A 27,179-nucleotide genomic window follows, 5' to 3' on the forward strand; every position below is an offset into this window, starting at 1 on the left:
AAAGATTGACTAGAGACACTAAATAGAGTATCAACATTTAATACGTATACGTAATATGTATTGTTCTAACTTGCTTTGTCAGTAGCAGAGTGGCGCAGCGGAAGCGTGCTGGGCCCATAACCCAGAGGTCGATGGATCGAAACCATCCTCTGCTAAGCATTTTCCAACATGTTTATTAGAATATGTTCCCCTCTTATCGTTTTTATTTCATATGCAACTTCGTTTATGTATATGTTACTTTGATTGACGAAAATATCCTCTCCAGCGACACGCAAATGATGCAGAGAAGAAAAACGCCGTAGCTGCACATGAATGACAATATGGAAGAAAAACACTAGAGGGCAGCGTCGCACCAACGCTGCCTGTTGTTACCTTCAATATGACGACGAAGAAGAAAAAGAAGCAGCAGAAGAAGAAAAAAAGAAAAACAAACAAGCGGAAGCGGTAGTTACAATCTGAATGTGAAATGTTCGGCAAATATAAACCTGTGAAACTTAGGAGGTTTAAAGGAGACACAAAGTACGGACTTGCGGCAAAAGATGTAAAGGAGTTGCTTCAGAAAGGTTGTAAGCTATTACAGGTGAGACACCATGTTGTTGTTTTGTTTCATCTTAATCCAGGAAACTGGATCAAGTCACTAGTGACTTGATCCTGCACATCTATTACACACGACTACACATCAAAGATCCTGGTCATAACACTAAGTAAATTAAGCTGTTAAGCTAAGCATGACCAAAGCGTATAGGACGGTTCTATTTGATAAAAGCAGTGCTGACATTGATGCGATTAATGGGACCTCAGGCTTCTTTGACCTAAATCCAAATGAGTGATACTGATATGCTGGTCCGTGACAAGGAAGAGATTGTCCAGGACATTATAAGATGTTGGACCGTGCTTCTGTTTGCAGATAATTTAATCTGGACACACTGTGTCAAGAACAGCTCTAGTATGTTAAAATGTAATCAGAAATAAAAATACAATATAGAGATTGTTACTGTATTCTGTCATTGTGACGTGTGTGGAGTTCCTCTGTCATCCATACAGGTGATGGAAGTTGTGTGTGTGACATCATCGTGTAACTACAACGTGATTTAGCACTTTTTAACAAAACTGTTTTATGTCTTCTGTGTTTCCAGGTGCGTCTTCCTGGGGCACATGTTTGTTTGTATTCTGATGGGACAAAAGTAACGGAGAAATTTTTCTCGACTTTACCAGACAACACTGAACTTGTCCTTCTCTCCGAAGATCAGACATGGAGTGGAGGTAGGTGAACTGACCTTAGAACCGTTAAAGACACTGTGTATGCTCTCGACCAGTCAAACTTTAGAGAGGTTGATTTTACAATCCAGGTGCTTCTAATTCCAGCCGTTTGTGACATCGGTCAGTTACTGAGCACAGACCGGTACAGTGAGGACCTCATTAAAGCAGCAAGAGGCTTTCTCCATGATGAGAATTCTCCGAAGAGGCGGAAAATACTGACTGACCTGCTGCTGAACCTGGATGACAGGTCCGAGCTGGAGAGCAGAGAGGAAGATGAAGACTGGTTCCAAGGTATTATTAAGTGTAATGTGTTTTACTATATGAAAGCCTGAAGTGTGAAATCAAGAGTGTCTCCTCGTCAAAGGTTCATGTGGTTAACAAAGTTTAATTTCAGGCATCGATGCCCGATTCAAGACAAAATCTGCCTACATGAAGTTCAACTGTGAGAGCCGGATACGAGGCTACATTAAAGAGGTAGAACTCATAAGCTAATAGATACTTAGTTCTTACGCCTATGATTTAACCATAGTAAAGCTTCTTCACTCTCCTCAGGTGGAAATGGCCTCTAAATCCATACAAAAAGCTAAAGTGAGGGCAGAGTTTGAAAAAACATCAAAGTGCCTGGCAGAAATGCTGAAAACAGCCAAGTACAACGGCTGCTACTTTGACAGGACTGAAAAGGAGCCTGATCGTCTCTGTACTCAGGAAGGATGGTTTACGTGTCAGGTACAGCATGAATAAAAACACAGGTCAAAGCGCTCAGAGCTCTACTAGAGTGAACACACTGCTTATTGTTTCGACCATTTTCTGCTGTGTTTCCTGCTCAGGGATCATTTGACCAGAATATGTGTAAGTCTCTCCACTCCATCAACCCCTACGGCAGCCGGGAGAGCAGGATCGTCTTCAGCACATGGAACCTGGACCACAGGTTGGACATTTGTGGCCGTGGCGCCGTATTTTAAAACATTTAACAAAACTTTCACCCTGTCAACCTGTGATTTGTGTTAACAGTAGAGGCTCAGAAGCCACATTTCAGGGAGTCATTTTGAAAACAACGGCTGAAGCATTTCACCTTTCCCTTGTGTCCAGGATAGAAAAGAAGAGGACAATAGTTCCCACACTGCTGGATGCCCTGGAGAACCACAAGAGCATTGAAATCAACCTAAGCTACTTCTATGGCCTGCTGTTCACCAGGGAGAACCTGAAGCTGGTTCACATCGTGTGCCACAAGAAAGGAGCACACAACCTGTCGTGCAACAACAAGCAGATATTCAGAAAAGCCAGTGAAATTCAAAAAGGAAATGAGAAGGCCAAAGGGAAGAGGAGGCGCTTATTGTGAACATTTTTAAATAACCTTTTATTCAAATGTGAAATTTGTATGATAAAATGTATTGCACAAGGGAATTTTAAGAATAATTACCTCAGTGATTTAGTTTCAGCTGATATTGTATTATGATCATAAGAAGCTTTTTTGTTTTGGATCTCTTGATGTTCTCTTGATGTTGCAGAGCTTTAATCTTTAATATTACACATCATGCAATTCCCAATTACAACCAATAAGTGCTCTTAAAATACTCTTACTCTGACATTTCCTTTTGTATGTGTTCAGTTCAAACAATTTCAATTTTAGTATTATTTTCTGAGTTGTGTAGATTTATGAGTAAGTACAGTTGCAGTGATCTGAGGATGTTCGTGTCAGGAGACGGTCTCTGGTGGAACAGAGGATTTAAGGTTCAGGATGGTTTAAGGACGCGGACACCAACACTTCTTTGACATCTGCCACAATTTTGCTCATTTATTAATAAAGATTTCAAATGAACTTTACCAGAGAATGGGCCTGAAGGGGGATATTCGTCTGAAGGAAATGTTTGTATTAGGTTAAAACTGTTCAATATGCACTGGAGGGAAGATCATGTGTACATGATAAATATGTTTTCTTAATCTGAACAAACAGTGTCTGTGATGTAAAACAAGCTTAAATCTAAAAGGAACAAGATACAAATACATAATAATATCATAATGAAGCTCTTGTCTCCAGATACTGTCCAAAAGAAGAAAACGATAAGAAAAAAAAGATAAGGACTGAATAATGAAAATATCTCAAATCTAGCCTGTGTCACTTTAATTTCAAAACGTCCCAGCATTTTTATTTATATCAGAACCAGCCAGTGTAAAAACAGAGGAAAATGGCCTTTATATGTAGGTTAATAGGAATAAAAGGAGTGAGAAAACATTAAATAGGAGTCATTAGACATGCAGCTGAACTGGTGGGTTTGTTTCCCTGACAAGACAAAGTGAATTTAAAGCTTGGGTGAGTACGTGTCAGGTCTAATGTGATTTTAATTCCAGTTGTGTGTGACTTGGCTAAATTAGTGAGCACAGACTAGCAGACCATCACACGTCTGCCTCATTAAACTCAGGAGGCAACTCCTGTCTTATGGCGTCTAAAATACTGACTGACCTGCTGAATCTGAAGGACAGGGAGGGATGAAGACTGTCTGGGTAACTCCTGCACAGACACTGTCCCATCTTGTCTGATTAATCAATGCACATGATCATCACAGAAGTAAAGAACCAGTTATATGTTTAAACATGTCATTAAAAATGTAACTTCTGTGTGGATGTTTCACATTACTCTGACTTTCTGCTGTGATTTATGTTGTAGATTTGTCCTCAGTTACAGACATTCTGACAGAAATCTACTTGTTGGCTGCCTTTTATTAAATGCTTTATTTGGCTGCAGTGCACAGGCGTCATCCTTGTTAATGCAGGTGTGATTACATTTCAGAGAATCGTTCAAAAAACATTGAATTGTTTGTGTTGGCACAGGGAACGTATGATTTATCTATTTACAAGGCATTCACATAGTCAGAAGGCTGCATAGGCGTATATGAAAATATATAAATAAGGCAGTCAAATATGCAAACATATATATGCATGTATAAATTCAACAACAGCTCTAAATAGTGCAACTACTGTACTGTTTACGTCTGACTCAGCAGATTTTCTCATATACATCAGATTGAACAGAAACAGTCACTGTTTGAGTGCATGATTTACCAAAATGGGTTCTGCAACTGCACTGATGTCCAGTCTTCATCTTCCCCTCTGCTGTTAAAACCATGCGTAAAAGCTGCCCAAAACCGTGGCAGTGACTGGACGCTGTCATCATCAAACTGTGCATATATGATAAGTTTTTTTTGTTTGTTTTAAGTGAACTTCACCCTGACTGTATCAGGCACTGGGCTAAATCATGGCTCACAGAGATCCAGATTCAGTTTAAACTTCGGGTCGCTGTCATTGTTTGTCGATCTGTGTGAGTCTTACTGTAATTCCACCCTGTTTGACCTCAGACCCTCAAATTATAAAGCCATATGTTTAAGTTTGCCAATTTAAAGTGCTTTGTTCACACGCCAGCCAGGTAAGACTGAAACTGGGGCAAACCCAACATAAATGCTTCAAATATTAACTTCATAAAAGAACCACAGGTGTCGAGTTTAATACAATATTGGAGCCGCGTACAAAAATAGACAAATACAGGAAACTATCCAGGTAGTATTTTGTGCATTTAAACAATCTGCTGAGTCACCTTTATAATTAGCTGGTAGTAGCCTTGAGCAGCAAGGGTTCCAAGCCGTGCTGAACCACTTCATGCTGCATGTGGGGAGATACCACACGTACTCGTTACTCATCAGCACCACGGCTCGTAGTACGTCTGACAGGGTCTAGTGCTTTCAGCAGTTCTGGCGTCAGCAGAGGCTTCGCTTGCTCCCACAGACGTCGCTGGGAGCCCGGCGCTGTCGCTGCTGTGGGCGCTGGTCACGAGGCGCCTCCAGTGCTGCCGCGGCCCTCGTCCTCATCCTCGTCGCTGTCCTCCCGCGCGTAGTAATGGCGCCGCCTGTGCTCCCGTGGGACGGAGGCGGACGTGGCCGGTGATCTCTGAGGGAAGTCCTGGGGGGTGAACAGTAAGAGAGAGAGATCAGTTCAGATCACAGCCCTGAACATCACTGATACTCTCTATGTAAGGAAATTAATCAGCCTAATACGGTACTAAACTTGTGCCTCTAAAGTAAAAAGAGAACTCCTTTCACCACATTGAGTGATTTGCTTTGATTAGGCAAGTTCTCCTCTCTGAGGGGATTGAACCCGCAACCTGGGCGTCAGGAGCACGACATGCTAACCTCTGCGCCAAATAGCCAGAGCCCAAATAGCTTCCAAAGTAAACATATGGATATATTCTTATGTTCAGGGCGACATTTGACAGCTAAGACTGTGGAGAGCAGTGAGCGGAGCGTCATGATTGGGCCCTGCTGTGCTAAAGGTTCAGTCAATGTGAACAATTTAGACCTTTAACTAACTACAATAGTAAATGATAAGGGACGGATGGAATAAACGCTGCAGGACCAAGGTGAACACTGTCCATCAGGCTTCACCTGAACCGCGTCCATGTTTCCAAAAAACTGCTCCACAGGCAGAATCTGGTTGCTGTCATCGTCGGGGAAGATGCTTTTGCTGGCGTCTTCCGAATCCATGTCCTCGGGCTGGGCTTTGCCCCCGCAGCGGGCCGCCCCCGCCCCCGGCCCCGTCTCGTTCTCTTTGCCGTCCCGTCCCTGCAGCTCGGGCGACGCCGAGCACCTCCTGGCGCCCGTGGCCGGGTGGCACTCGCAGGCGATGCGGGACCTCTCCAGGGAGCTGGGGGGGGTGCTCTGAGCGCCGCCCACGCAGCTGCTCCCTGCCGCCGGCCGCGTCTTCGGACCGTCCGGACATCTCCTCCTCGTGGCCGAAGCCTGTGTCGAGAAACCAGAGTAGGGACCAACGCCTTAAGCGCTTGTAACTCACGTTACAACGACCACATGCTGCAACCGATGAGATTTTACACACTGAAAAATCTATGCTTTCACAACTGTTTAGGTAACAAACCATTCTTGGTCTTTTCACCTCAGAGCTGCTCTTCCTCTTCCTGGGCTTCAAGTTGTTGATTTGACCAGACATCTGCAAAGCAACGCAACACTGTTTGTTTGATTACTGTTGGTGTCAACGAGCAGAGAGCCAGCTGTCATAATAGCAACAGCCAAAAGCCAAAGCCTTGCAATGAAGCGGGTCCCTGTGCTCCACCTGTGTAAGCATGAACATGTCACTGATGGGATCTATGGAGCCAGTGATTAAGACAGAGGGTCAAGTGATGTAGATGATGCTTTGAGAGAGAGAGAGAGAGAGAGAGAGAGAGAGAGAGAGAGAGAGAGAGAGAGAGAGAGAGAGAGAGAGAGAGAGGAGAGAGAGAGAGAGAGAGAGAGAGAGAGAGCAAACGAGGCTTAGCCAGACTCCGCCCAAAAAGTTACCAATTCAACGTCACGTCCATCGTCTCTCTCCAGGCCGTGACCTCCATTAACCTCTCCACTTTTACTCCGCTAACGTTACATTTAACGGCTGACGGACACCAACGTTCAGCCGATGTCAAATTCGTCCGCGTCGTTTTATGGCTGAAGCGTTAATGCGGCGTTTCGTGAACTGGGGTGTATGTGAGCTTTAAATAACTGAGCTGCGTACGGAGAGTTGGCGAGTGGGCAACGGAGACATTCTACAGCCCCACGACGTCAGCGCAGTTCTCGCCGACACCCAGGAAAGCCCCGGCGCTACCGGGTGAAGCCACGACCTCCCCGCAGCCAGCTGAACGCTGTCTGGAGGCAGCTTTAGCTACATGCTAACGATGCTAGCAGCGCGGCTATCTGCTGGAGGCTCGTTTAAAAAAACTCACCCTGGGCGTCATTAGCCGCCGAAGTGAGTCCGTTTTCCAGCGTCCTGCCCTTTAAAGTCCTTTAACGGTCCGCCCGTGTTGTTCGCAGTTCGCGGTGAAAGCAGCAGCAGCTTTGGGCTGATTATTATAAACAAGCTCATTTATCGGTACGTGGCGTCGTCCGGTGAAGCTGCTCCGACTAACTACTGACGCGCCTCCGTCTATTTCCTGGTGCGGGGGTTCACGCAGAGGTCCAGGAGGTTCCGTGATTCGGGACCGACTCAGACTTCAGGTCCCGCTCAGATAGAACTTTACCACGTTTTCGTTCCGACGCTGGGCTTTTCTTTGCTTTTATACGACATGTTTGGAAACTAGTCAATGACATTTGTAGGTTAAAACACGAAAGCATCAGTCAGTTAATTTGGGAGCTGATAAAATCTGATCAATCATAAATTTATAATAATTATACATATAATAATAATGTCTATACATATAGAAATGTAATTACGCTTATACTGGTAATTTGTCCGAAAATGGTTTGATAATATATTTAATCTGTTTTGTTTAATTGTAATAATGCATCTGTTTTTTGTTTTAAAGCATTAAAGTAACTTTTCAACATAGGTATTTGTATTGTATTGTATGTATATATTTGTATTTGTATATGCATTTGTACCCGACTTTAAACAAAGTAAAAACTATTTAGTGGTACTGTAAGTGTAAGTGTAATTACGCAGAATATCCACAAGATGGTACTGTGTATTTCATCTACTACCGCAAAGTCTATATTCCAGTAAAGCAGTACATGGAAAACATAAAGAAATGTCATATTTGGTTTAAAATAACACGCGCTGTAGTTTATCCGGTTCATCAACGCTGAACAATTTCTTTAGAACATGTTTTTTTCTATTTTTCTTCATACCGGCGATTTGATGTAATAAAACACAGGACCTTTAACCCACCGGAAGGTTCTGAACTGCTTTCACTTGAAAGTGCTGTTGTTGTGATGGTTGTGATTAATTGGTTTTTAATTAATTGTGAAGCAACGTAACGAAGGCCTGGCTCATTTTTCAACTGTCAAATTGTTTTTTGTTTTTTAACATTTAATAAATATTTGATTTTGTATTATCGTTTTCTAAAACAAAGCTGTCGTCACTTCTCCCTATTTTTTAAAAAAAAAATCCTACCACATTATCTGACTTTGAATGATTAATATGCTTATTTCTGTGCTCTATTGTCTTCAACAGACAATGTTTGTCGATTAATCTGCTTTTTAAACTCTGATCTTTGATAAAGGCTTAAAAAAGAAATTAAACAGATTAGTAGTCGTCGTCGTTTTCTTGAGCTCTACTACTTTTTTACCTGTTCTGGGCTGAAACCTTGACTCACGTCGACTCGTCGGTAGGAGGAGGAGGTACTGTACTTGGGGGAGTGTGAAAGACGCGCCTTGCTGATCTCCTGTCAGTCTACTTAAGTGCGTGGACATGCTGCGTGTCCCGCATCGTTTCCCCGCATCAAGAAGGCGACTTTGCGGAACAATTTAAAGGCCACAGAGGCCCCGGTGCCACTTAAGTGTCAGTGTTCTCACGAAGCCGCGATGCAGCCTCTGGGGTCCCTATGAGAAGGGACGGGGGTGGTGCTGGACGCTCTAAAGGACTATGAAGACAGGGGATCCGGCGTCTGACGGTCTCTGGGTGCCGCTATGAGAGTCATAGACGTTTTTTTCCGCAGAAAGCGGGGCAGTTTTCTGAAAACCCTGCTGAGTCTGACTCTGATCTGCGCATCTTTCCTCATGATCCACAAGCTCAAAGTGTCGGAGAAAGACGGACTGGGATTTAAACATGTGAGGAGCTTTGGCTGGTGCTCCGGTTCGGACTGTTTTCCATTCAGGAGCGGCGACGTGAAACCCGGCGTGGACGGCTCGAACCCCGCGGGGCTGCGCGCGGACGTGCGCGCCAACCAGTCCTGGGACGCGCAGGTCCTCAACTGCACCGAGGACGCGTCGGTGAGGTCCAAGGACTGGTTCCGGCGCTTGGATCCCAGATTCCACCAGTTCGTGCTGCACAGACACTGCAGGTACTTCCCCATGCTCATCAACCACCCGGAGAAGTGCGCGGACACGGACGCGCACCTCCTCATGGTGATCAAATCCGTCATCGAGCAGCACGACCGGCGCGAGGCGGTGCGCAAAACGTGGGGCGAGGAGAGGACGGTGAACGGGAAGAAGATCAAGACGCTGTTCCTTCTGGGGACCCCGGCGCCCGGCAAGGACACCAAGAACCTCCAGAAACTGATCGAGTACGAGGACAGGATCTACGGGGACATCCTGCAGTGGGACTTCATGGACACCTTCTTCAACCTGACCCTGAAGGAGGTCAACTTCCTCAAATGGTTCGACATATTCTGCCCCGGCATCCAGTTCATATTTAAAGGCGATGACGACGTTTTTGTCAATACGGAAAACCTCCTGGACTTCATCGACTTCAAAGTGGAGCAGCGCAAGGAGGCCGGTCTGTTTGTGGGGGATACCATTACCAAGGCGATCCCCATCCGGAACCGACAGAGCAAGTACTACATTCCTAAAGAGCTATACGATAAGCCATATCCCCCGTACGCGGGCGGCGGGGGGTTTCTGATGTCCGGCCTTTTGGCCAGGAGGCTCTTCCTGGTTTCCGAGGAGCTGGAGCTGTACCCCATCGACGACGTGTTTCTGGGCATGTGCCTCAAGAAGCTGCAGGTGTACCCAGAGATGCACCCGGGCTTCCGGACCTTCGGCATCACCAGGCGCAGGGTGAGCCCGATGAACAACGACCCCTGCTTTTACAAAAGCCTGCTGGTGGTGCACAAACTGACGGCGCACGAGCTGCTCAAGATGTGGAGCGTGGTGCACGACGCGGACCTGGTGTGCGCGCAGCGGACCTCCATGTGATCGGTGACGCTGGGTTTATGTGAGGTACCAAAGGTGGCCGGACGACGGAAACATCGTGTGTGATGCTGCACGCGCACACCTTCACCCGATCCGTTATTGTTGTATTCACGCTTATAACCATTTTTAATGACTAAAGTTGGTAAATTTGTAAAAAAAAAAAAAAAAAAAAGTCAGATATTGTTCGTTTGTGAATATATTGTTCAATTTGACTTTTATTTTGAAATTTTATTTTTGAGGGGGGCCAAAAACCAAAGACGCCAAACGGCAGTAAAATTGGTGAAAGCTGTTAAATCATTTGTATGGTTTTGTGAACTTTGTAATACAGAGTGGATGTTAAATGCTTTGATTCACGCTGCGTTTTGTAATGAAGAGCTGTGAGAGGAAGCTATTATTATAGAATAAAATCACGACCTCACTACCTCTGCAGTCAGATAGTATTCACCTGATTGCCAAACAGAGAGCTGCAGGCCCTGAGCAGCTCCGACTCTCAGGCTCAAATAGTATTTGAAGCTCTTGGCCGAGTGAAATCACATTCCCAGTCTTAAGCTTAGTTTGGCTTTATTTAAACAAATAGATGCGTTCACAGAAAAATCTGCCGTTGTATGTAAAATTATTCAGACGTGCTGAATAACATGAAACCCAACTAATTATTCACTGTTGCAACACACCTCAGCACAGAAGTTTATTACAGCAAATGTGATGGATTGAACATATATTATTTTATAACTATTGTAACAGATGGCACACGTGTTAATAAATTACTTGCAATTCTCTATTAAAAAGACAGAAAGCACCTGATGCTCTTTGACTTGTTCCTGGATGGGTTCCTTTACTGTCATTGATGCATCGCAGCCAACACTGTCATACGTAATGTGTAGTGCTAGCAATAAAAGTACTAACTGAATTATAGTTTTAGTTGAATATTTTTTTTCCTTTAATTCACAGATTGTTAAAAGACGTTTAAAACAACAATATAAATCTGTTCCAAAGTAGAAAAATACTACCACAAATATTTATCGTAATTCCTGTGGTTCTTTCAACTTTGACCTTCTGTCTTCCACACAACACTAGATGTGTGGAATGTAAAACTGTGCTCTCTAATCAAGATTGTTGGTTGGCATGAAATGAAAAATAAATTAGGTCCGTTTTATCCTAACGATGAGCAGCGCAGCATCGTCCCTTTGGCTAAGTGCTAGGTCAGGCCTCTCATCTTATTGAAATAAGAAATGGAAATGAAGAGCAAACTGATGGCAAAGTGTGATGCTGAGCATAAAGCTACATTCAGCTTGCTAATGGCTTTGGAAATGTACTGGATCTGATGTGTCATTCCCGTACAACTCGTATTACTGCTCTCACAGGGAGTTTACCCAGGTATCAGTCACATGTGCGTTTCCATGCCTTGTTATCCACCCACGAGGAGATTCACTGACTGATTAGTGTCCAGATAAAGAACCGAGGCTTCTCATAACTACAAGTCCTCCTATAATATTACTGTGGCTGCCTAATCTGTGGAGGTTTTATGGACTATTTGAGAAACATACATTTCCTTGGAATCAGTGAATCAATTCCTTGTGAAATCACGAGGTCACACATCTGAAACCTTATGCTTAAATTACTTTGAATGACAAAATTAGTCTTTGTATGAATACAAATCCAGGAAGTGTGGAAGGAGTGGAGTGTTTGTACTTCAGGCATGTTTGCTGCTTCTGGGCTCCACCACTGGGTAGTGAGCGTAGCCTCAAACCTTCCGTGCAGCGTGCCCTTTAGCCAGCGAAGGGATCCGGCTGCCTCTGCCAACGGCTCGGCCTCCCGCCCCCACTGACCAGGCCTGCTTCATCTTAGCTCCACCGACGGCCCTGCCTGGACACACGCAAACAAACACAATTCAGTATTAGCATCCCTGTAGTGAAACTACAGGGTCCCACGTCCTTTTGTATTGTTTACCAGTACACAAAGCAGCATCACCTGTGATGTGAGTATAAACAGGAAGGCCTCACGATGCGGGCGCTTACTGGCAGACGGGGCCCATGGCTGCGGTTCTGTACGATGGCTTACGTGCCGCATTCGCGTCACACATAAAAACCCCTTGTGACACCTTGCTGTCACTTTGCCCTGTTTCATTCTTTATTCTGGCATTTACGGAAAGGAAGTGAACCATCAGAAAACCTGTCATTCAACAACGAGACGTAAAGCTACAGAAGAAGAAATGCTTGGCAAAGTGATCTCTGAGACAAGATTGTGATGACAATGGGACTGACAGAGTCACATGTGATGCTGGCTGCATATAGATAAAAGGCACACGTAACAAATTCCTCCACACGCATCGCACCATTCTTTATGTAAAACCATTGTTCTTTGAGTCACTTGTGTATGTGTAAACAAGACTTAAGCCAAGAAGAATCCAGAGGTAATCACTGCTGACGCGTCTCTGAAAGGCTGTTGCCAGCTCACATACATATCCTATAATGACAACAATCAAATCTATAACTCAACTGTACATTAAAGGGTTCCTGATACAAACATGAAACCCTACCATGACCTGTAGAACCTCCGGCCTCCTAATTAAAGCTGTCACTACATTCTGTCCCTTCTTCCGTACAGGCAGGAAACTACAGTGTGAAACCTGCAACACTACCCCCCCCCCCCCAGCGCTCTCTCCAGCGCTGCCACTGAACACGGTGGCGGTAGGTGTGAGCCGAGGCTGCGTGTGAATGCTTTACCTTGTGCTGGCTGGGTTCTCTGGGTCACCGCAGTCCTGCGTGAGTTTTGTTTACAGCCCTCCCTGCCCATGAGGTGAGCCTTCCAGGCCTGGAACGGGGACAAAGTAGCTCAGTGAGTCCGGTCCTCTCTCAGGATCGGGCTCGATCGGGACAGCCATGCCTGACTGTAGGTCCAGTCAGGACCCAAATGGCTGCCCTGCCTCCTGCTAACACTGCAGTCTTTCATTGGGTCTATGCACAGGGCTCTGGCAGCAGGAGTGTGAGATTTTCTTCATTACATTTTAAGGGTGTGTGAGGTGACAGGCTGCATGAAAGTGGATGGAATTGCGCATGCATGGTATATAATCACTACAGCTGTAGTACAACTGGTACAGTGAGCTGTTTGCAGGAAGCGAAGGGTTGTTGACAGGCAACGAGGGGTTACTGCTCATAATATCCTGCTGTTAGGTACTGAAATGACAGTTTATCAGTTAACAAGCTCAGGTCCTACAGTAATGGTCTATTTGGCATCATGTCTTTAAGAGTCTATTCCAGGAGCTGAATTTTCTGAACGGCTGCAAACAGGCACGTGTGGGCGATGATGTGTGGCTGTTAGGACCCATTCTAGTCAGATGAGGCTCCTTGAAATGTGAGCTGCTTGATTCAGCTCACTCCACAATAACAGAAAGGCAGAGTTACGTAATAGTGAAAGGTGACACCTGGCGTTGCATACTATTGTGGGGCAGAGAAACCTGTAAATGCTATAAAAATAGAGCCCCACTGTCAAAACAAAAGGAAATCTGAGGATTCCATTAGAATATGCATCACCATCATTGACATTGCTAACCATGGAATCAAGGCTTGTTTTCCATAGTTCCCCACTTTATCACGTTCGCTTTTCCTTAATACTGAAATTAAATCAGCACTTCATCGAACCCCTTGTTCATTTATTAAGGACATAGTGCTGTGCCTCTGCTCCTCCTGACACTCATGGGAATGCAAAGAATGTGATGACATTTAGGTCTTCTACAAGACAAATGGAACGGAACAAAGGTTTTTCTTCCTTTGAAGCCTTCAAGACCAACAGTGGAAGCGTTGTACCTCAACACCTGTTTCCACCTCAAGCCTATGATTACCGTAGACGCTTCCTAGTTTCTGCTTGGATATTAAAGAGGTAAATGAGAAAAGTCAAAGTTGGTGTGAGTGAAGCTCACACCAACGTGGGGTCAGAAACACAAGGGGGAGAACAAATAATCTCACAGTGTGTACTCGTGCTCGTGAACAAAACCTCACCTTCTCCCCGGGACTGAAGTTGTTGTGACACAGAGGACAATGGTTGGAGTCTTTCCCTGATATGGGGGCTAAAAGGAGGAACAGAACACATTCAAGCATTTAACATTGGTAAGACCACAAAATACACTATAGCAACTAACAAAATACTTTCAAACTCAATTTGATTCTAAGGAATGGGACAAATTCAGGTTGTTATTAACTGAAATCTTCCCATCTTTTTCATTCACTCATTTCCCATCTGAGGTTAAAGAGAGTTTATGTCAAAATGACACCAAAGGTTTGTGGTGTTTATTATTTATGAACACATATGGCGGGTGTGAGTTTGGAGTTTTCTGGCAGAGTAATGTGTATTACTGAGGTGAGTGTCAGGTTGGCAGGACCAGGTTATAGTAGACACTATAGTTAGAGAAACACATAATAGATAGGAGGGAAGGACTGTCAACAGGTTTAGATAGCCTGAGGTGAAGATAAAGAGAGGCTCATTCCAAAGTTGATTCATAGGCAGATAATATCTGTCTTAATAACCAGAATGTGTGAAACTAAGCAAAAGGCACGAGGAAATCTATTCAGGTGAAGAATGCTTCGCGCTGAGCCAACAAACAACAAACAGGTAATGGCAAACGCTGGCATACTGTACATCAGCATCTAAGCACGGGAGCCTTCTGTCCTGCACACAACTCACGATTGCAGGCGGGACCCTGAACGTGGCGAGCCAGGTCCTCGGTGGCCACGGCCTCCGAGCAGCGCGGGCAGTGGCTGAACCTGAGGCGCCGCTCACACTCGCCCAGCAGGTGCTCCGTGAGGCCGGCGATCTCCACTACCTGCGAACGCACGGCAGCGCTGAGCCTCGATCAACAGCTGGCCAGGGGCCTTTTTCACGGCGAGCCCCGTAGACAGCCCACAGCCCACCTGTCTGCATTCATCACAGCGCCGCAGCATTGGACAGTGTTTCCAGTAATGTAGGTCCAGTCCGTCTTCTGTGAATGTCTCGTCCTTTTGACCGCAGAATATGCACAAGCTGAAAAACGGAGTGAAGGTGTGAGATCAGACCCTACACGTGAGCACAGACTAGAAAAGCACACAGACGATCAGAGTTCAATGAATATGACTGAAACCACACAGAAATCTGCTGAAGTCGCTCCCGTTGCCTCTTACTCACTTGTCCAGAGAGGTGAGGGATTCTTGGACATCTTCACCGACTCTTTTCTTGTTCTGGGGCACTTTTGGGACAGCTGAAAATGGCAACGCAGTTTAAAACAACTGTGTTGTATTATCTGACATAATGAGAATAATAAAACATAATCTGACATAATGCCCAATAAGGACATACTAGACAAACACAAGGAGTAATAAGGAACAAACAGATAGACAGTAGCTCTTCCTTCGAAGATGTGATGCCACAGGGCAGGTGTTGCCATGACATTGTTACAAAAGTTATTTATGTATGAAGGTTGGCAGTGATCTTATCTCAAACGCAGTGCTAGCTGCCTTACTGTACATACTTGCTTTGCCAGATTTATGGGAGTCTTTCTCTGCTTTGGGAATTCCCCTTTTGGCCGTTTGTCCTTTGCTCCCTTCAGGAACTGTCTCCTTCAAGAGCAAACGCGGAAATAATAACATTTATCCGAAAACAGAAAGTTGATGTCACAAAGCACTGGTGCTGCGAACATTACGTGTCGATGACTGAGTTTTAGAAGCTTGAGAAATGAAATAAATCCACACGAGTCTACAGGGATTACGCGTGATAATGTGATTGTTTGATGGCAGCTCCACTTACTGTGATTTCTTTTAAGGCAGCCAGTTGCTCCTGTAGAGAGTGAATCTCCTTCTCCTTCTGGGTCTCCTGCTGTCCACCGCCCTTCCTTAGAGTCTGGGTTAAGAGTGACATCAGCGTCTCACCTAGAGTGATTTTACTATTCCCCTATGTGTCTCTTTCGCAGATATTCCTGCTCTTTTTCCATAATTAGCTTCTTTCCAATTTGTATGGCTCAAGGTCACGTTAGCGAACTCTGGGCTGTGGTGGTTCGCTTGTATTGGCAGAGCTATACGTCGTGGCTGTTAGGTCATGGAGCTCTCTAAGTGCTGATGCTTGAAACTGTACTATAATTTTGGGCCGTGCCAGCTGTGAAACACTCTCTTCCAACACTAGTTTTTTAGCTCCACTGTGAGCTAATGTTAAACCCGACTGCTTTGTTTTTATAATAACAACAACAATACTGAGAAAATCACAATCAGCACCACTGTGGTATTATAGATTGTAAAGAAAGAGAAGAGTATGAGAATAAATTCTACCACCAACAGATACATTTGCAGTTTGATTCATCGGATGAGTAAGCTCTTCGGCATTCTCTGCGTCACAACACAAAGATATGAAGAAGAACATAAACTACTCAAAGACTGGTTCTACCTGCCAGGCTCATCTGCCAGACTCATTTTCTCCCTATTGTATTAGTTCCTCTCGGACGTCACAGTATACAGAAGGCAATTACACTGTCAACACCCACTCGAGAGAACATTGTTACGCTCCACAGAAGTCTGAGTATAAACCTGAGTATGCACCGGCTTCCCGTCAATCTTGGCAAAGCCTTCAAAAAGGGTTTTGTAGAGAAAGTTCTTCCTGGAGGCAGCATCGGTGGATGGGAGGTAGCTGAGGACGGCGGCTCTGTGTTGCTGGTACATGGATAAGATGATGCGCACCGTCAGCTCCCGAACTGTCGGTGCGCTGTGCTCCAGCGCTGCCGCGCAGAACTGCAGCGAGAGAAAAACAAGCAGGCTTCTAATTACCCTTGGTAATGGAGCAGCACCATTTGTTGGCAAGGTAAACATTATAACATTGTCACATCCTAATAACCGTCCGCTCAGTGAAAGCTCTTTACATCCAGGTAAAGTGTACACTGTCCCTCGCTCCCCCCACGCAGACAGCTTGCTATTATCCTCTCTTGTCACTGATTGCAGTTCTAACTTTAACTGCACAAAAATCACCCCATTTTGTCGCCCGCCTGCCTCAGGACCGATCACCCAGGTAACACTGGAGGAAAAGGGAAAAATGTTCAACACTGCAGTGAAAAGCTGTGGCGTCAGTGACACTTCACCAAGTTTCCTTCATCTGTGTCGTTGCGCAGCGATGTGTATGTCTGGCTTCCTTATAGGACCTGTTGAGTCACTGACTAAAAATAAAATGCTTATCACCTATAGGCGCATTGTCACTCAGCCTTTATCGGAAAAAGATATCCCGAACTAAAAGGGATGTGCTGTTGGAATCCATGTTTTATTTTGTACTGCCATGAATGTGAGTTGCCGTTCAGAGCTCTTTGGCATTTGTCCCTCATCACGCTACCGACTGTCAAAGCTATGCACACAACAGGGGAAAATTATCCCTCCTGTCACATTTCAATCCAGACTCGAACTGTTTCCCAAGCAAACAGTGGAGCAAACAATCAGAGGCAGCCAATACAAAGGAGACAGGCACTGTGCAAACATGCAAACACTGTCCACCCAGTGCCACCTGTGTGGCTTCAGAAGGACAGAAGCCATGCACACTCAAGAGGACGGCTGGATCCAGGGGGATGGGTGCAGGGCCAGTAAAACAGAGAAAGGGAGGGTGGGCCGGCTCATTGTGTTGCTCCAGTCAGGTCAACTGTTGGAAAGTTTGCATATATATATTAGGTCACTGCTGGGAACCGGAGGAGCGCATGCCAATAGTGCTAACCTACAGCCGACTCAGCTGACTGGTGCTTGACACAAAGCTTTGGATGAACTCAATGGACAAAGCGAGTCAAGGAGGGGCCACTTCTTCTCAGTTACACTAGTTTGTTGCACCAGATGTATTAAAAATTCAGCCCTATATGCGTATTTCTCTCACCCAAATGACAGCTGGGGTAGGCTCCAGCATACAGACCCTTACAAGGACAGACCGGTTCAGAAGATATGTGGGCGAAAGAGACTTCATGAAATTACAAAAATAATAATAATTTAAAAAAAAAACGTAAATAATAAAACAAAAAATACATTTACCGTCATCACATTGTCCAACGTGAAGCCTGAGTTGTCTGTACCGAGTTCAGCAAGTAGCTTCTCCAGCAGCTCGGCCCGACTCTGAGCCGAACGAGAGGGGAAGTTGGATTTGAAGGGCTTCACCAGTTCACCAGAGATCACCTGTAGGGCCCGGACCTCCTTCAGGGAAGCAATTTCCTTAATGGGTGAGACACAAGAACAATGAAAGTTGACAAAGTCTGATTGGAGACATAGACCTACTACATACTTTAGGCAGCATTTAACAGTTGGTTCCGAGTAGTAAAGCGTAGTCTGTGTAAGTGTGATGGTGGAGGAAGATCAGACTTGTTTAGCAGAACAACGGGAAAAGGTGGATTCATTGATGATGTGTATCTTCACAAAAATGTGTCAGCCTTAATTACCCTGAAGGCACCTGCCCAAGATATCAATAAAAGTTCTAAACGTGCTCTGTAATCACCCCGCAATCCATATCTGTTGTGCTGCACACAGCACTGTAATTTGTCACTCAGCACAAACATCTGGCAGGGAGACAAGTCATGACAGGGAACAGCCCTGTACTCGGGAAGGTGGAAAAGATGGAGGAGCCTCTCTCATGTGTACGTATGTCACTTTAGCCAGGTGAGTACAATTAACATATCATGTCCTATCATGCCCAGCGTGGAATCTATGTTACGCTGCACATGCACGACAAATAGAATATGACCCTGACAAACAAAGAGACATTAATTTATTTCTTTAATGATTGAATGCCTCTCAGGACAGATCCAGAGGGGCTGAGCTGTGATTTCAGAGGGCGAAGCCCACAGTAATGTGTGAGACCTAACAGCTGTGACATAAAGTTGTATTCAGCTCACGGACCCCTTTCTTGCCCCTTTCCCAACATACAAAACGACACGCCCAGTGTGAGGCACTGGAGCAGATTCCACTCCTGAAGCATCCCCATGTTCACACAGGAAGATCTTCATCTCACGGTTGTAAAGTTAAAGCCATTACATTTTCTATTAAATCTATTAAAAGCCTTCCAACATTGCAGACACTTTGATTTCAAGCGCAATCACAAAAATTCTTAGCGTTAGCAATGGTGTGGGTTGGTAGTGGGAGGTAGAAACATTATGCTATGCGTTGCTCTGGTACACTGTAGTACATTGTTGTTTCTAATGAGTTGGTCTGAATTCCAGCAACAATGAGTGTCAGTCAAAATTTTACAGGTGCTGATGGAAACATACAAATAGGGGCATTTCCATTCCTGCCTTGCAGAGCATTACATACGGCTCGGAAATATTCCAGAACCACTTCTTGCAACACACCTTTTCCCCTGAGCAATGTTGTATAGAATGACAAGAGGCAGCAGATTACCTTATATCAAACAGGGCCCATTGCAGTACCTGTATGAATGCAGTGGCTGCGGTGCGGATGCGGCCGGCTGAGTCTCCGGTCCTAGCCAGCAGGTTGGACCAGGTCTGCTCCAAGCAGTGGCTCATCTCGCCCCGTCCCAACCCCGAACCAGGGATCAGCTGGCTCAGAAGAAGTCCCAGGAGTTTCAGAGACATCTGGAAAACCTGGAGACAAAGCCAGCAAACAAGCCCGTCTGCATCCACCAGTGAGATCTAACTTGGTAGGACAAACTGCATATCGATAAAAACACTAGCCACAGGATGTGATAACATCACACGCCGCTTAAACCATTTAAACATCAAGTAGTTACACTCTGAAGGGGCGCTTGGTGTATCAGAACATAAATCAGTGATTGTGCCATGACGCCTTTTTATTACAAACTCCGTCCATGGGACTTACAAGGACGTCTTTGTCAAATGTGTTTGTTTAAGGGAGCCGGGCTGTGAAAGCAGTTGCATGTCACAGGGGGAACATTGTTGAAGTTGCGCATGTGAAAATATGGGGTTATGTTTTAACAACACGAATTTCAGTCCTGTTTCTAGAAAAAAGGCTTACGACAGCTTGGCAGGTAAACATCAGTACACCTTAACAGGCCTCCTTCTCTGCTTAATGAACTTGGAAGATCATTACCTTCACACCAAAACATTTTTCTACAAGGAAGCTACTTACTGCAGATACTTTATCCAGGAGGCCCTTCTTAAGCAGGAGTACAGCAGCTCTTATCAAGTTTCTCAGCTCCTCTTTGTGGGTGGAGGGTGGTACCTCCAAAAGTCTCTTGTACACAGCCAGCAGAGCATCTTCTCTATGGGACCAGGATTTGGAGTATGCTCCAGCCACCTGGAGCAGAATAAAAAGCAGAAGGAGGCAGGATATCATCAGTTATTGGTGATGTGTTTGTTAAGGCTTCAAATGAGGAGCATCCTGCGTTTGTCTTTCTTACCAAACTTTCCCCATAAACCTCTATGGGCAAGCCAGCCTCTCTCTGTGCGTTCTCTGTCAGGGGCTCTAGCCCTCCACTGTTCTCAGGGCTGAGTTGACCCTTGCTAGCATTAGGTTGAGGAGACTCCTGCTCTGCGGGGACATGGGCAGCCTCCACCGGTCGTTCATTCTTCTGAAGGGCTGGAAGTGGCCTCTCATCATACGGAACAGGCGTGACCTGTCAGCAAAGGCAACACCACTGGTAATTAACTCTAAAATGTAAAATTAACATACACTATATTACACAACTATCTTATAATTTATCATCTACAGATCCTTTGGTTAATGGCCAGAAGCAAAAATCTTTCATCAGTGTTTGATCTCATCTCTAAACACGTTAATTACTCACCACAATGGGAACAATGAACATTTATCAACCTCTATAGAAATCTAAAGCTTGAAGCACTCAGCTCCTGAGCCACCTGCTGCCTTGTAAAGGCTCAAAGGCCTGTCTTCAGGCAGGTTGGCAGCCGCTGGAGTCAGCCAACTGTTGCGCTTTTTTAATTAAATAGTGAAACCTGAACCCATGGCGCAACCATTCTCAGTAGGTGGTGAGCAATGCATAAAAGGCCTAGCTGCTTATAGTTGTTGTGTGCTTACGTGCTGCAACCTTTCAAACACCCAAGGCTGGAGATTTCTACAACTGTACCGTACATGATCAAGCAGAGATAACGATAAAAGCTGGAACATGCCTGAGTCTTTCTAGGTGTCTGCTTCCAGTCATACCTCATGGTGTGGAAGGAGGCTGTGATGTGTGGCAATTACATCTTTCTTGGATACAGGAAGAGAACTGCACGGTTTGTCAGACTGGCTGGTAACTGCTAGCACAACAGCTTCCGTGTCCGACTGTTGATTCTGGCTAACGTCAGGTTTCCTCTCTTTTCTAAACGTTTCTGTGGACACAAGAGGCTTAGTCGAGGCTGAACGATGACCTGGAGATGTCAGACTGGAGGACGGTGCCGGGTCTGAGGATGAATCTGTTGCCCTTGTGATCTGGTAACATGAGAGAAAAACAGAACAAGGCCAATTTAATCTAAATGCATCATTAGACTTACGGGTATCTTCGCAAAATACATTCAACTAATTTTCCACAGTTACTGTATTATTGCACATTCAGCCTACTGTTACTACACAGAATAAGGTTACCACTAGTGGCTGCTGAGTGACCATAGTCATGTCCAGAAGGTTGTAGACCTCTAGCTGTTCATAGACAGATTTTCTGTACTCCTTCATCAGCTCCTTCTTCTTTCTAGCTAAGTCATAGTCTTCTTTTTCGATGGCACCGCGCTTCTCCACATCGTAACGAGCCAAACGTTCACCCACCTGCAGAAGAACATCAAAGACTCATCAAAGATTTGTGTCTCACAGCCTGCTTGTACATGGCATTGCGCGGCCTTATTTGTGCCTAGATTGATAAAACTAAATTCTACTGTACTGTAAATTTCTTACAAATAACTAATGAAAGCACTGCCAATGTATACAACAATCTACGCAACCATATATCCAGGTAGAAAGGCATGCACAATGATACAGCCCTTATGCAGCATAATGGCGAAGATAAGCATGTCATTTGAAGATTCATTGGAATTTACAGTATAGGGTGGAAAATAGACACTTTCCCGTCATTCAGCCTTTTAATCTTGTTTACTACTTGGTGCCAGCAAACGACGAAGTCTAATCAGCAATGTTTTGTAACTCTCTGCACAACGTGTGCAGTATGGTTACTTTAATTTTCAATCAGGTCCGTACTGCGCGTGCTGCTCTTTTAACTCCTATTTGGGTATCATTTCATAAAGCCCTGTAAAATAACAACTTGAGAATCTTTGGTGAAATGCAGCAGGTGATCACTCTGTCTGTCTGTCCGGTGTTTCCAGATATCACGTAACACTGCACACCCTCCTCTGACATCCTGCGCGTGCGACGACGAGGCATTTCCAGCGCTATTATGCTATGCTAACAAGGTGCTCGCTCCTGCTCCTTGGTGCATGAGTGTTGTGTGGTTACAGGACAGCTTGTGTTCAGGAGTAGAACGGACACTATCAGTGCAGCTGTCGCGCTGATTAAAAATTCATGGTTAGCATGGAAACGCTAAATACAAAGAATGTCAGAAACTAAATCTGAGCAATGTTTAATAGGTGCTGCTAAAAATAGAACAATAAGTATGTGTAAACAATTAAAAAATGTTGGCGTCGATGGTAATAGGCATCTTTAACACCTAGATTAAAATTCTGTACATAGTGTGTTTGCCAGCTCCACTTTAGCACTAAGCAGACTGTTCCACATAAGTCAAAGCACTTTTCTGAAACAAGCTTTTTGTTTTGAAACACTATGCAAAGTTTGCATGTGAATGTGACCTGGCTGTTTCAACACACGTCACTAAGATCCAATGACACACGTTTGTAACAGTGGCTACAATATTCATTTGAATGTGCACACACAAACCATGCAGCCGGGTATTTTCCTGAAAAAAAAAACCCAACCAGAATCAGGGATTGCATGTGTGTGACTGTGTTTAGATGCACTAAACCAGATACAGGAGACTTTCTATAGGTCTAGCACCCAAACAAGAAATCTGATTCTCATGGAGGGGATTAGAGAAACCTTGTTTATTCAGATAGATTTCACCCAGAGACAGGGTTCTTCTGTGCAGATGTGTCATTTTTACTATGTGTCAAAGACCAGTTTTTCCTACTTAAGGCTGAAATGTCCAATTGAGTGAAAACCCGTGCCCGTATTCATAGTATATACAGGTTAAACATTTAGGGTAAAGGTATTGTAGCAACTAATCCTGCATTTATAGCCCTACCCCCAACCCAACACGCTACCTTCTGTAGGTCAGCGATGGCTTGTTTCAGGTTCTTGGCCTGCTCATATTTCTCTTGCTGGACCATGTCCTGCTTCTTTTGGTCCAGAAGACGGATGATGTGAGCGACTTCCGGGTCTTGGTACATGTCAAACGCCAGGTCATCCAAGGGGGAGATAGACTCACATTTACTAAACAACACAAGAGGAAGAGAACAATGGTAACTCACACAAACATGTGATAACCTGCTCTGAAATGTGTGAGTACAGACTAACAGAACGGAGAAGATAATATCATGTAGCCAAAAAGTTCCATTATGTGGTAAACTGCATGTATTGTACAATTTCTGATCCAAGGAAAATATCAGAGTGACCAAGAGGTGACAGTCCCTTGGGGGTGGATATAAAAAAAATGTTTCGAAATGTCTTTACACGGCTGCCACCTGCATTGTCTTCAAGTGCACGGCCTTGAATGCCTTATTGGTTGCCTTCCAGAGTGAAAGTCTGTTGAACAATGTTCTTGTCACAACACAAAGAAACTAGAGTTCAATGGCCTAGCCTCACCCCATGAGGGTCGTGTTCAAGGCGGCTTCAAGCTGGGTACTGTTGAGGTAGTGTTCAATCAGCTGGACTCTGCTTGGCTGGGGGTAAACAGATGGACAAATTACACACATGTCCACATATAGTCTTTATAAATGTGCTCGGGGACACACACGCTCAAACCCAAAATCCACAAGGTACAAATCTTAAAGCCAAAAACTATGAGAATATGTTTTGGAATTATTTATAATAATAATTTAACTGGACCAGACACTTGAGGTTTTGTGTCTACGTCACAATGTCCCTGCACAAGACAAACACAATCTCAACCGTTATAAGAGATCAACCCTTGAAGGAAGCTCCGTCCTATGGTAGAGGTGCTCAGAGTCGGATTAGTAGCAACAATACACAGCCTGTTCACTGGAATCTGCATGCGCGTGTATCCCAGCCTTTCTGTGTCTCTGGTTCAGTGTGAGTGTATTTAAAGGTGTGCTCTCTCTCCTCCAGGAGCTGTCCATCTGCATGACTATCTGATTACAGCGGAGAACTAAAGGCTCCTGTGTGATTACATGCTGCTCTCTCTTTGTGTCTCATTTCTGGCAAAAAATACAAACGTGCATCGTTCAGAAAGTCTTTTGATTTAGACAGATGCAGATGCTGATATTGGGGCACTGAGAACCTCAGCGCACTATAGAACATAACAAAATCCAATGAGCTCTTATTTACATACTACATCATACATCTAACACACAACCACATCATGAAACACTGCCTTCCAACCAGCATCAATTCCTCTAAGTACACTTGCAGTCAGGTGTATAACCAATCAATTTATGACCTAATGCTAATGACCCTCAGGATCATCTGTGGTTAGTTAAACAGAAGCCACATGACTGAGATCATTATCTAACGATTCCTCATTTCCCAAATACCTTTACAATAATTATTTACTGTAAATTGTAAAGCACATTATTTTCTCAAAAAGAGGTGAATTACTGAATAATTATCTTTTTTGAACTGATGGAACGTTTCCTTCTTGCACAAATGTGTAATGCACTAGCACCACCTACTGTACTGTCTGAGTGCTAACTTACGATTGTGTGAAAGGCGTTGGCATCCACAGGGTCTCCTAGAACATTAACAGCAACCAAAGCAACCTAAAAATAGAAACAGAAGGAGTCAAGGTGATGAGTACTATGTTCAGTGACAACATGTACTTTGAAACACACAGTACATTAAATACAGAAATGTCTGCATCTTGGCAGAGAGACTATCTGGAGAGAGCTGGAAGGTAGTAGAATGTAAAGACAATCAGAACAAAAAAAGCACAAAATACCAACAGTTTGTATTATTATTCCAAAGCACTCCTAAAGTACTTCCTGTGAAACAATAGTGCATGATTACAAACTAACTCGGTACCTGATTGTAGTGATTGTAGCGGTTGATATAGTTCCTATGAAAGGTTATTTTCAAGTACGTTCCAACTGCATCGACATGAATGGACTTCAGCTCTCGAGCTTTGAAGCCCGTCTTCTCATTGTCTGACAAAGGCACATACCTGCAGTGAGAGTGCAGTTATACCTTTCAATCCAACCCATTTGCTGGAATACATAAAACAAAAATACAGTCTATGGATAATTACAATTTAACAAAGGACCAGGCAAAGCAAGAAATAAGCATCAGTTATCTGTTGAGCTATGACCAACAGTATACTTGCGTTTATCTATGCTGCAACAAACCATCTCCTGCGTAAATCTTAAAGCCTGGAATAAAAAAGGCAAAAGGATGCGAGTTAAAAATGAGCCTGGCTGTGTCTGTCGCCTCACCCGAGTCTGCGTAGCTGCCCTGAGAATACTGGGGTGCTTGTTTCTGGAAGAGTGTCACCAATGTGGAACTCCACCTTGGCTGGGATAAGATACTGGTGAGCCAAAAGCTGCAGCTTCCTCACCCTACATCTTTCCACCAGCTGGAGGGTGATGTGTTGAGGGTAAGTGCACTGTCTGCAAAATATCCAATACGAACAGAGTTACACACACTCTTCAAAAGGAGAAATATCTAATAAGGGATCCAAGTAAACGTCTTTAGCGAAAGAAAAATGAAACATTTTCGTATTCATCCCTTTTACCTGCTGGATCTCCAGCCATTGACAGTGGGCGCATGGACCATGAGCTCCTTGGCAGTGAAGTTATCCTCTTGACTTGAAGAGTTGACCACAACAAATCCAATCTTTCTAGGCATCCCTAAGATGAACACTGAAGAAACAGAAACCACATATTTCATTGCTTTACATTTAATTTGTGAAAGATTTTAATTTTCAAGCATGAGCCATGAAATTTGTGTTTATGATCTACATCTCCCCTTTCTGACACAGTAGGAAATGTTCTACGGACAATGTTGACATGCACGTCAAACTTATGTATGTCTTATAAAGTTCATACTTGTTTATGCCATTTCACTGGTTTCATCCAAACCATGCTGGTCATATCATAATAAAAAAACGTGACAGTAGGTTTTTCACTTACCATCTTCTATTAATTATAACTTCACTGACACTGTGGGAACTGATAGCCAGTTATTGTGATTATGCCGATTGCAAGAGGCTTAAAAGATTTGTGGGGGGTTCACCTTCACATTTAATTCTATTCGACTGTACCTTTAGGCAGTACATGTTAAGCCGCATAAAGTTGATTGTGTGATTTTCTACAGCGAATATAAACGATCCTACGCGAGCTGCTGATGCTGAACAGAGAGCTGCTTTCATTCCTGAACGTGTTGCCGCGGGACTTAGCGGTAGCGTTAGCTAACTGTTAACTCCTCTGAAAGCCAGCAGAGCGAGTCCTAGAGTAGCTGTCCTTCTGTACTATTTGTTGTGGGTGTACGGTTATAGAAACACAAGACTTTATGTAATTATTTCGAAAGTATCTTACCACAAACATCACCCTAATGTTGACAGCTTGCACTCCCATCTCATCTCCATAACCACGGCTGACAACAACCAGAGCCCACGTTCGCAGTGGCACATGTGACGTCACTCACAATGAATTATGGTTAATGAAGTTTTACCTTCTTCGTTTTTTTTAACCTTCTCTATCCTAAGCCTATTTTCTTAGTATTCGTTAGATTAATTTTGTGAGATCATATTCCGATTATTACTGTTGTCCATCTTTTGGTAAAAAGATCTAGGAACATAAAACATAACACACAAAAAACATGAACACACAAAAACATTAACACACAGCGGTATTTCCACAGGAAGTGAAATAAATTGTCCATAAAATAAAGTCACGGCATTTTGAGATTAGAACTATATATTTATTTTTGATATATTTTTGATAGTTATTAAAAATAATGAACACATTAATAAAGCCTTAATAATATAAATAAATATTATTCTGGCGTTTTTTTTTTATTTTCACTATTTTTAATCTCATACTTTTGCTTCAGAATTGTTATATTTATTATTTTATATACATATATATATATATATATATATATATACTATAAATTGACCACCTCAGAAAACACCAACTTAAAC

The 27,179-nt window shown here is 44.0% G+C and overlaps 4 protein-coding genes and 1 non-coding gene across 12 annotated transcripts; 3 read left to right on the plus strand and 2 right to left on the minus strand.

Annotated features, from left to right (window-relative positions):
- The first annotated feature begins 83 nt into the window (after positions 1-83).
- On the plus strand, positions 84-155 carry trnam-cau (transfer RNA methionine (anticodon CAU)). The gene has a single exon. It is a non-coding gene; the product is annotated as a tRNA-Met (tRNA).
- Positions 156-396: 241 nt separating this feature from the next.
- dffb (DNA fragmentation factor, beta polypeptide (caspase-activated DNase)) lies at positions 397-3,910 on the plus strand. The gene is made up of 7 exons (XM_029156038.3): positions 397-580; positions 1,137-1,263; positions 1,366-1,551; positions 1,655-1,734; positions 1,813-1,986; positions 2,088-2,188; positions 2,350-3,910. Exons 1-7 carry the CDS (start codon positions 467-469, stop codon positions 2,597-2,599), a joined length of 1,032 nt encoding a protein of 343 aa, XP_029011871.1. The 5' UTR covers positions 397-466; the 3' UTR covers positions 2,600-3,910.
- Positions 3,911-4,066: 156 nt separating this feature from the next.
- On the minus strand, positions 4,067-7,542 carry c7h1orf174 (chromosome 7 C1orf174 homolog). Of its 5 annotated transcripts, none has more exons than XM_029156039.3 (4): positions 7,016-7,542; positions 6,181-6,270; positions 5,694-6,047; positions 4,067-5,211 (listed from the first exon to the last, which is right to left on the minus strand). In XM_029156039.3, the coding sequence occupies exons 1-4, from the start codon at positions 7,025-7,027 to the stop codon at positions 5,080-5,082; spliced, it is 588 nt and encodes a 195-aa protein (XP_029011872.1). In that variant the 5' UTR covers positions 7,028-7,542; the 3' UTR covers positions 4,067-5,079. The 5 variants fall into 5 exon arrangements, with proteins under 5 accessions (XP_029011872.1, XP_029011874.1, XP_029011873.1 ...); XM_029156041.3 differs by having other exon boundaries at positions 6,199-6,270; positions 7,016-7,541; XM_029156040.3 differs by having other exon boundaries at positions 6,181-6,252; positions 7,016-7,533.
- Positions 7,543-8,443: 901 nt separating this feature from the next.
- Positions 8,444-10,721, plus strand: b3gnt7l (UDP-GlcNAc:betaGal beta-1,3-N-acetylglucosaminyltransferase 7, like). The gene has a single exon (XM_029156037.3). The coding sequence runs from the start codon at positions 8,697-8,699 to the stop codon at positions 9,921-9,923; it is 1,227 nt and encodes a 408-aa protein (XP_029011870.1). The 5' UTR covers positions 8,444-8,696; the 3' UTR covers positions 9,924-10,721.
- Positions 10,465-26,680, minus strand: cep104 (centrosomal protein 104). Of its 4 annotated transcripts, none has more exons than XM_029156034.3 (22): positions 26,572-26,680; positions 25,770-25,896; positions 25,471-25,644; positions 25,064-25,202; positions 24,739-24,801; positions 23,669-23,745; positions 23,128-23,296; positions 21,449-21,625; positions 21,029-21,295; positions 20,265-20,480; positions 19,994-20,161; positions 19,315-19,488; positions 17,930-18,106; positions 16,475-16,663; positions 15,693-15,785; positions 15,418-15,505; positions 15,075-15,147; positions 14,825-14,933; positions 14,598-14,736; positions 13,916-13,983; positions 12,644-12,731; positions 10,465-11,783 (listed from the first exon to the last, which is right to left on the minus strand). In XM_029156034.3, exons 2-22 carry the CDS (start codon positions 25,880-25,882, stop codon positions 11,662-11,664), a joined length of 2,883 nt encoding a protein of 960 aa, XP_029011867.1. In that variant the 5' UTR covers positions 25,883-25,896; positions 26,572-26,680; the 3' UTR covers positions 10,465-11,661. The 4 variants fall into 4 exon arrangements, with proteins under 4 accessions (XP_029011867.1, XP_029011865.1, XP_055366260.1 ...); XM_029156032.3 differs by having other exon boundaries at positions 16,463-16,663; XM_055510285.1 differs by lacking the exons at positions 10,465-11,783; positions 12,644-12,731 and adding an exon at positions 12,738-13,777 and having other exon boundaries at positions 16,463-16,663.
- Positions 26,681-27,179: the final 499 nt, after the last annotated feature.

Source organism: Betta splendens, chromosome 7 (assembly GCF_900634795.4).
Source record: "Betta splendens chromosome 7, fBetSpl5.4, whole genome shotgun sequence".
NCBI lineage: Eukaryota > Metazoa > Chordata > Actinopteri > Anabantiformes > Osphronemidae > Betta > Betta splendens.

Coding starts and splice junctions, on each gene's coding strand:
- dffb (XM_029156038.3), top strand. CDS start 467: ATGTTCGGCAAATATAAACCTGTGAAACTTAGGAGGTTTAAAGGAGAC. Junction 581..1,136: donor AAGGTTGTAAGCTATTACAG/GTGAGACACCAT, acceptor CTGTGTTTCCAG/GTGCGTCTTCCTGGGGCACA. Junction 2,189..2,349: donor ACATGGAACCTGGACCACAG/GTTGGACATTTG, acceptor CCTTGTGTCCAG/GATAGAAAAGAAGAGGACAA.
- c7h1orf174 (XM_029156039.3), bottom strand. Junction 6,048..6,180: donor AGGTGAAAAGACCAAGAATG/GTTTGTTACCTA, acceptor TTCTCGACACAG/GCTTCGGCCACGAGGAGGAG. Junction 5,212..5,693: donor GAAACATGGACGCGGTTCAG/GTGAAGCCTGAT, acceptor TTCACCCCCCAG/GACTTCCCTCAGAGATCACC.
- b3gnt7l (XM_029156037.3), top strand. CDS start 8,697: ATGAGAGTCATAGACGTTTTTTTCCGCAGAAAGCGGGGCAGTTTTCTG.
- cep104 (XM_029156032.3), bottom strand. CDS start 25,882: ATGCCTAGAAAGATTGGATTTGTTGTGGTCAACTCTTCAAGTCAAGAG. Junction 23,746..24,738: donor CCAACGCCTTTCACACAATC/GTAAGTTAGCAC, acceptor GTTTACCCCCAG/CCAAGCAGAGTCCAGCTGAT. Junction 19,489..19,993: donor TCCTGGATAAAGTATCTGCA/GTAAGTAGCTTC, acceptor CTTTGTCTCCAG/GTTTTCCAGATGTCTCTGAA.